Below are 8,687 nucleotides of genomic sequence, written 5' to 3'. Positions count from 1 at the left end.
AAATTAGACCTCCCATTTGATCCTGCAATCCCATTACTAGGTATCTACCCAGAAGAAAAAATATCATTTTATCATAAGGATATCTTCAGTAGACTTCAGTAGACTCAAATTAATCAACAAAGAGCCAACAATCCCATATATCACTTGGCAAGAGAGATGAATAGAACCTTCTCTAAAGCTCAATTTACAATTGTCAAATTGTGGAGACAACCCAAATGCCCACCAACCCAGGAATAGATTAACAAGCTGTCGTATGTGTATACCATGGAATACTCTTCAGCCATTAAAAGAGATGGAGACTTTACATCTTTTGTATTAACCTGCATTGGCATAGAACACATTCTTAAATGAAGGCAGTAGATGAGCAAATACAAAGTAGGGGGTAAAAGAAGGAGGGAGCAGGGAGAGGGAAAAGGGAGGAGCATGGGGGTCATGGTGTATGGCACATCTTTTCGGGGTGGGACACAATTATAAGACAACTTTACCTAACAAATGCAATGAGTGTAACCTAATTCTTTGTACTCTTAATGAATCCCAAATAAGTTAAAAAAAAAAAAGAGTAATTAGAGTTCAGAGAAGTCCAGGGCACCGGCATCGGCAATCGCATGCTCACTGTACAAGGGGTCTCCTGTTGCCTGTTTCCGGCTGTTATCAGAAGTTAGTCACTTCCTTGCATCAGTGGTTGATGTAGCACTCAATCAGTGGTAAAACAGATTTTAAAAGTGACTTACCTATGACTAATGATTCATAATGAAATAATAGGTTATATTCACCGAACTGGGGACAATAAGACACAATGTTTTAATCAGACTCTGCAAAAAAGACAAAAATGGGTGACTTGAGGAATACAATCTGCCTAATAAGTAACTCGAGGTCCTCCTCTCTTTAGGTTGTAATGCTGAAATTAGTATCTGCTGAAGAGTTGCAAGGTGCCAAGCACCCTTTAATGCTCACAACAGTCCTTTGAAAAGGTATTATTTTTATTTTCCTCATTTTACAGATGAAACATTGAGGAACAGCAAAGAGAGGCAACATGGTCTCTGTCCCACGTCCAGAAAATAGAAGGTCAGGGTTTGGATTTGTCAACACCTTCTGACTTTAGAAGCCATACTCTTAGTCACTGCTCTATATAGCACTCCTATATGTCCCATAAACAGAACCAGAGCAACAATAATAAAAGTGAAAAAGAATTGGGGCAGCGCCTGTGGCTCAAAAGGGTAGGGTGTCGGGCACCGGTCCCATATGCCGGAGGTGGCGGATTCAAACCCTTCCCCAGCCAAAAACTGCAAAAAAAGAAAAAAAAAAAAAGAATTAACCATATTGCACTGTAGGAAAATGTTTCACAAAACTGACATCTGAAAAAAAAATCAGTTCTAGCATCACTTAATTATGTCATTAAACCACAATGTCCTTTTCTTGCTTTCTTTTCCTTTAACATGTAAAGCAAAGGTAAGGATGCTAGAGATTAACAGATACTTTGTTGCTTAGAACTGTTATTAAACCACTCAAATGCTAGATTAACAGACACTTTGTTGCTTAGAACTGTGCTATTAAAACACTCAAATGCTAGATTAACAGACACTTTGTTGCTTAGAACTGTGTTACTAAACCACTCAAACAAACAAACTACATGCATGAAAATGTAGCACGGACATATCCTTCCAAAATGTACCAACACACGACTTTTGTCACCAACTTTCCAATATGAGTGAAGCCAGTTTTCTAACTATCCTGACATTTTATTATAATTCTGAAAGATAATATTTACCTACGAGACTGAATATGTGTCCTGCATTTTTATATGGTCCCAACATAACCATAGAATTTACAAATAATTCCCTACTTTTCAGATCTGTTGGGTTCTTGTCCTTTCAGAATGCAGTACTTACTTCTGCTATTTAGCACAAGCAACCCCACAGCTCCCAGTACAGAGTATGTGCTAAAAAATTGCTTGCTATGTGGATGAGGAGGGGATTTAGTGATGTTTTCACTATTTTTGGATGTTTAGCTTCTGAATTTCCTTCTAATTTTGGGAGAATTCCCACTTTTTAGGAGACTTCACATAGAAACTAAAGCCAGATATGGGCTCCCCCAGCTTCCCGGATGCTGGACTGACCCAAGCTCCACTGGTCAGAGGCACCTGCCCGGGGGGAGACTGGTCTGAAAAGGGGAGGGTGGTAGGAATCCTCTCTAGGGGAAAACTGCAAGCTTGACAAAACTCATTACATAGGAAATACATTTCAAACAGTCTTACTTTTATGAAAATACTTAAGTATCCAGTCACCTGAGCACAGTCTGCACAGCCCGGGAGGCCACTGATGAAGCTGTACACGTCCTCCACGGTCCACTTCTGAATATCTTCACCCAGGGAGAGGTTCCCTCCAGCTGCCACCAGTGCATGAGGCCCTTTGAAATGGAAAGGAAATTATTTTGTGGTCTAACACAAGAGCTGAAAGGATCTTTAATGATAGCTTTACATTTAAGCAAAGAGGTTCTGGATTTCCAGCTTCTCTCAGATTCCAGCAGAAGGCCCTGCGGAGTTGACTGTCCTGGTTAACGCTTCTGTGTTCTGTTACGTGATTGTCAGGCTCTTTAGGTGAGGCAAGAACTTAAACCGTATCCTTACCAAATGGCAAGCAGACACGTTGCAGGGAGGCGGTTGGTGTGGTGCCTGTGCTTTAAAATACTTTTATCTGAGGATGCGCTAGAAAACTACCCAGCGAGTGTTTTCAGGGGGCAGTGCATTAGCGTCCTCAAACTGCGGCCCGCGGGCCACATGCGGCCGGCCTAGGACATCCATCCGGCCAGGTGTTTTTGCCCCGGCTGCCTGTCCTGCTTAGCAGCCCACTCGTCGCGGGCCCGCAGTTCCGGCTCTCCAGCGGTCTGAGGGACAGTGAACGGGCCCCCTGTTTAAAGAGTTTGAGGACCCTTGGAAGGCACCACAACAGTAATGGACGCTGAAAGGTAGTGCTTCTGCTTAATTGCCTTTTCACCCTGCACTTAGATAACAGGGAGGATAGCATTCATGAGTTTAATCAAGAAGCAATTAACGGTAAATTAAAAATTTACTTTATAATTCTGGTAGTTTTCCCCAAAATCACTGATACTTACTTTCCCAGCCTTTGGTGAAATTTCTCTCTAGAGCAATACAGACAGACTAGTTTCCTTCACTAAGATGGCTTATTGGAACAGATGGAAAGTGACTTCAAGAAGAAAGGATTCTAAACAGGACTGAGGAAAAGAAGGATAAAAAGAGATGTGTTGGCCGCAGCTCACGGAGACCCGAGGCCGGGGAGGGTCCGCCGCCGGCGCCACACCCACCTGGCGGAGACGACTGAGGAGGTGGGGCGCAAACCCCGGGCTTCTCGCGACAGGCTGCGAACACCTGCTCCAAGGGCTTCTCTCTCTCCGCATCCCCCGTCTCCGCGTCTGGGGGCGCGGCGCGACATCCCCAGGGCTCCCCCCCGGCGGGGTCGCGCTCTCCGCGGGCGCCAGTCCTGACCGCGGGCGGCTTGGCCCCGGGAGCGCTGGACGCCAGGCCGCTGCACGCTGTGATCTCCGCGCGGTCCGCGCGCTGGGCCTCTGCATAGGGAAACGCGTGAGTCGGGCGTGGCAGCTCTCCCTGTGCTGGACTCTTGGAATTCTCGGTTAGGCTGTCCAGGACCTTCAGATTCCCTGCCCCTTTCCTGAGTCTACGGCATTTCTGTCTCCAGCTCTCGGTCAGGTGTGGTCCAGTTGCCACCAGCATGGGGTTTCCCTGCAGGCTCCCGAGGGCGCTTCTGTGGACGTGCAGGTCGCCGGCGGGGAGCAAGCCCGGGGCCGGGCAGGCGGCGGGGCCCGCGGGGACAGTGGGGCCGCAGAGGATCGGTGGCCCCAGGCCTGCCAGGCCCTTGGGATTCACTTTCTCCATTCTCCTTTGCTGGTAAATGGCGTACATTTCCAATTCTGTCCTGAAAACAAAATAGCCTATCTTATACATCCTAAGAAAACCACTAGAAATGTAATCAGTGTCCCCCTGCCTTCCCTAAAACAGGGCCTCTACTTCTCCCGTGTCCTCTCATAGCCTTCGTTCAGGGGACACGCAAACCTGCCCGGACTCAGTCTTCACAGCGGCCGGGAACAGGGCAGGGTGAAGGAAGGTAAGTTACCCGGAGCTGGCAGCTTTTTTTTTTTTTTTAGAGTGCAGTGGTTGTCACAGCTCACAGCAACCTCCAGCTCCTGGGCTTAGGCGATTTTCTTGCCTCAGCTTCCCGAGTAGCCGGGACTACAGGTGCCCGCCACAAGGCCCAGCTATTTTTCATTTGCAATTTGCCCAGGACCAGGTTTGAACCCGCCACCCTCCCTCTATGGGGCCAGCGCCCTACTCACGGAGCCACAGGCACCGCCCAGGAGCCAGCAGCTTCTCGCCAGATACTAATTCTCAGAGTAACTAAGGTACTGGGAAGAGGCTTTGCAACTTCGCAGAACCGTCTCAGTGCAACTGAAGAAAGGCACCAGGCGACACAGGTCCCGGGGCGGGGGGCACCTGCCGGTGTCCTGCTCGCTTCACTTTGCTGACTGGTCACCCCCTGGACAGTACCGCCTCTCCCTGGACCCACACGCCGCCACCACTGCGGAGCTGTACTCCCCTGGACACTGCTGCCAACGGCCAGTGGTGAGCTGACTCGGGCTGTCTGGGCTCTGAGGGCACAGTCTGAGGTTGGGTGGGCATATTGGCTCTTAGCTTTGGGTAAAATTGAAGTTATTTAAGACAGAAATGCCAATAGGAATTTCAGAGAAATCACAGCTGGGCACTTTAATTATGGAGCATTGATAAATGGTTACCATCTGTGGGTTAATGCTGCTGTGGTTTCTAATCTTGCTTTTATCCTTAACCAACTGCACATGAGGAGGGAGTGAATGGCCAAGAGCCTGAAGACTAAACCAATAAAGCAACGTCGTTAATTACCTGGCAGTGTGATGCCTTTGAATCAGCTCATTCCTTCTGGCCACCGCCTTTATAGATTCAGGCGGTAAAACGCCCCAACCTTAAAAAAAAAACAAACCACCATCACACCCCAGAAAAAAATTAAAAACACGTATTTAGAAGTAATAAAATGTACTGATTTAAAATAGCATTTGCAAAAAAACCCCCAAACCACCAGTTGAGCACAAAGTTGGGAACCGTGTCTGATCATCCTGTTCAGAACCTGACCATGGCTTTGGAGACTGTAGGATAAACACTAGATAACTTTTTGGTTCTTTTCTTTAATTGCTGGTCTCATGGTTGGTGGGTGACATTTCTGCAGCATTCAGAAGGGAAAAGATGAAATGATTTGGGAAACTCTTGATTTCTTGCCCTTTTGGTCTTTTATTGTACATATTTATTTATGGGACACAATTCAATGCCTGGATATATGTGCACTGGAATGATTAAATCAAGCCAATTATCATATGCCTGACCTCACATATGTATTATTTTGTTGTTAAAAGGTTTAAAATCTGCTCTCTTAGCAATTTTCAAGTATACAGTGTATTGCAACTAGTTGCGGTCATGTGCTGTACAGTAGATTCTAAAACTTATTTCTCCTGTCTGAGACTTTGTACTTTTTTTTTTTTCTCACTTTGTTGCCCTTGGTAGAGTGCAGTGGTGTCATAGCTCACAGCAACCTCAGACTCTTAGGCTTAAGCAATCCTTTAGCCTCAGTCTCCTGAGTAGCTGGGACTACAGATGCCCCCCCCACAATGTCTGAATATTTTAAGTAGAGACGGGGTCTCTCTCTTGCTCAGGATGATCTTGAACTCCTGAGCTCAGGCAATCCACCTGGCCTTGGGCTTCTAGAGTGAACTTCATATTCTTTGACCAAAAATCTCCCTATTTATCTATTCCCACCTTGATCTTTTGCTTTTGAAGTAAAAATCAATTACCTTTTAACAAGAAGAATCAGTTGACCTTATTATTATTATTTTTAATAAAAGTACTTTGGAAAGAGAATCTTACATATTCTTACTTATATGTGGGAGCTAAATGTTAAAGCAATTTATTTCATGGAGGCAGAGAGTAGAATGATGGTGCCAGAGGCTGGGGAAGGTAGCAGGGAGAGGGTAAAGTGCCAATGGTTGGTAGGGGGCACATACGTAGTCAGAGTGAGACAGAGCGAACAAAGTGACAGCACAATAGAGTGACTATAATTGACAATGAGTTATGATATGCTTTAAGTAACCAGAGAAGTGGAATTGGAATGTTCCTAACACAGAAATAATAAATGCTGGAGGTGATGGACACCCCAGTTACCCTGATTTGATTAATTCACATTGTATGCCTGTATGAAAACATCACATGTGCCCTAGAAAGACACACAACTATTATGTAACCATAATGATGAAATATAAAAAAATTTTAAAGTGCTTCTTGATGTACTGAAATCTCAGAAAATAAATGCAACGGGGATTTAAGTGTATAAAGTAAATTTATATTACTGCCTCTGGATAGAGTTTTCAGTGTGTTTGAGGCCCACGTGATCTTAGTGGAGTTGGTTAGCTATTATGTCCTGAATGTCTGGCAGCAGCACCCCCAGATTTCAGGGCTCTGTTCGTGCCTGGGAACAGTGCCACACTCACTTCCCTCCCCTGGACTCCTAACCTGCTAGAATCTGCCCCAATACTTTTCTAACCGCCTATGGTGAAGGGCCAGAGTTTTTCTCTTTACATTTCTACCCTGTTATGGAAATACTTTGAACAAGTACAACAAAATTGATTCGTAGGAAATTGATATGGAAACAAGGACAAAAATTATTAGATTAGGCAGTGCCCCATGCCTCAGAGGAGTAGGGCACCTGCCCCATACGCTGGAGGTGGTAGGTTCAAACCCAGCCCCGGCCAAAAACTACAAAACAAAACAAAACAACAACAACAAAAAAAACAGACATAAATTCACCCTGTCAACTTGCTAGAAAATTTTCTAAGTCCCTACTCTGTCCTGTTTGTGTAACACTTCACAGACCAAGGCTGGTCTGCAGACTGTACTAACAATGACATACACACAAACTGTACTTAAGTGCGTATTAGGTGTTGATGTAGTTTTACATGTAAGTTTGTCCTCCTAATAAGAGGGGAAGCATAATGAGGGCAGAAACTGTGTTTTATACTTGCTCTGCACCAAACCAGTATGTCTCATTAAATTCTGATTAGTTTATTTCAAAATAAGTCACACAATATGTATTTTTTTCCAGCAAGGCTCTTGTTATTTGCAAAGTTCAGGCGGCAGATTCCTAGGAGGCCTCTAGGAATCCTTCTAAATCTGAAAGTCTAGGTTTTTTATAGTTCAGTGACTTCAAGATGCACTTTTTTTGACAGCTGGTGTGTGTGAAGCACCAGCCCATGGCATCCTGCCCACGGGTGCAGAGACAGCCCCCTAGGGAGGCCGTCCAGGGGGGTACTGCACTGCTGGCCTGGAACGCAGGACCCTCTGAAGTCTGGACTCACACACCTAGTCCTGCTCATCCTCTTTCCCAGATAGGCAGGATCAGACATCAAGGTGTCCAGCTGTGCTCAACCATTCCCTACCTGACATCCTGATTTTTGAAGTAGATCCTCATCTCTGTTCCAATTTTACTAACTTGCTTAGTAGCTCAGAGTCTGAAGGACTGAGGCCCCTCTTCCCTTACTACTCCTTACACTTCAACCTTGGTGGGAGTTGGGGAGGAGATCAGACCTGTGTCCCTGGGACGAGTGCTGTTCCCACCTGCCTGGAAATCCAAATATTGTGATTTCTGGATTCGTCATCACCAAGAATGAGTCAGCAGTGCACTGCTCCACCCACCTGCTGACCTATCGGCTGTAATTAAGGGCTATGGATTACTAGGCACTGCCTGCCAGAGGGGGCTTCTGTCTGGGTCTGCCTTCATGACTGCCTCCTCTGGTCCTTGGACCACTTGTTTGAGTAGATCTAATATCACACTGGGCCCTTGCTTAGATGCCTGTTCCCTCCTGCTTGTGGTGGGCAGAGTGCTCACGTTAAGGCAGGCCCGTCTCTTCTTTGGCCTTAGCATGAGTTGTATTTCTTTCTGCATCAAGTTTTTCACTTCACACGGTTCCCATCTATGAAGAGTTGTTGGGATTGTGGAGCAGGGATGAACAGAAACTCAGGAACATGGTTCTGGGGAGATGAGGTGCACCAGTTTGATCTTCAATGTTGCAGGAAAGTTCTTGCCTCCTGGTTTCTCCTGAACCCTGTCAGTCATGTTCTCACCAACACAACTCCACTAAAGTTGTGAGCATCGAGATCATCAATGACCTCCACAAGGTGCCAAATACGATGACACCCTCTGCCCTGTGGACGGCGTACTCCACGCGCTGCCCTCTCTCCCTCCAGATGTGAGGACACACTCTGCCCTGTGGACGGCATACTCCACACGCTGCCCCCTCTCCCTCCAGATGTGAGGACACGCTCTGCCCTATGGACGGCGTACTCCACACGCTGCCCATCTCCCTCCAGATGAGGACACGCTCTGCCCTGTGGACGGCGTACTCCACACGCTGCCCACTCTCCCTCCAGATGTGAGGACACACTCTGCCCTGTGGACGGCGTACTCCACACGCTGCCCATCTCCCTCCAGATGTGAGGACACACTCTGCCCTGTGGACGGCGTACTCCACACGCTGCCCCCTCTCCCTCCAGATGAGGACACGCTCTGCCCTGTGGACGG

General features: G+C 46.6%; 1 protein-coding gene across 1 annotated transcript in view; it reads right to left on the bottom strand.

Moving 5' to 3' along the window:
- Positions 1–8,687, bottom strand: part of SAMD7 (sterile alpha motif domain containing 7) — a 26,250-nt gene that overhangs the window by 13,841 nt on the left and 3,722 nt on the right. Inside the window, exons 3-5 of the mRNA XM_003794680.1 lie at positions 4,949–5,027; positions 3,322–3,950; positions 2,285–2,406 (exon numbers count right to left, since the gene is read on the bottom strand). Coding sequence (XP_003794728.1) covers positions 2,285–2,406; positions 3,322–3,950; positions 4,949–5,027 — 830 coding nt within the window. The remainder of the gene's footprint in view (positions 1–2,284; positions 2,407–3,321; positions 3,951–4,948; positions 5,028–8,687) is intronic.

This window comes from Otolemur garnettii, unplaced genomic scaffold, assembly GCF_000181295.1.
Source record: "Otolemur garnettii isolate 467f Iridium unplaced genomic scaffold, OtoGar3 scaffold00084, whole genome shotgun sequence".
In the NCBI taxonomy this organism is placed as follows: Eukaryota; Metazoa; Chordata; class Mammalia; order Primates; family Galagidae; genus Otolemur; species Otolemur garnettii.
The sequence above is the reverse complement of the archived record's forward strand: the minus strand, read 5'-3'. Positions and strand labels throughout refer to the sequence as shown.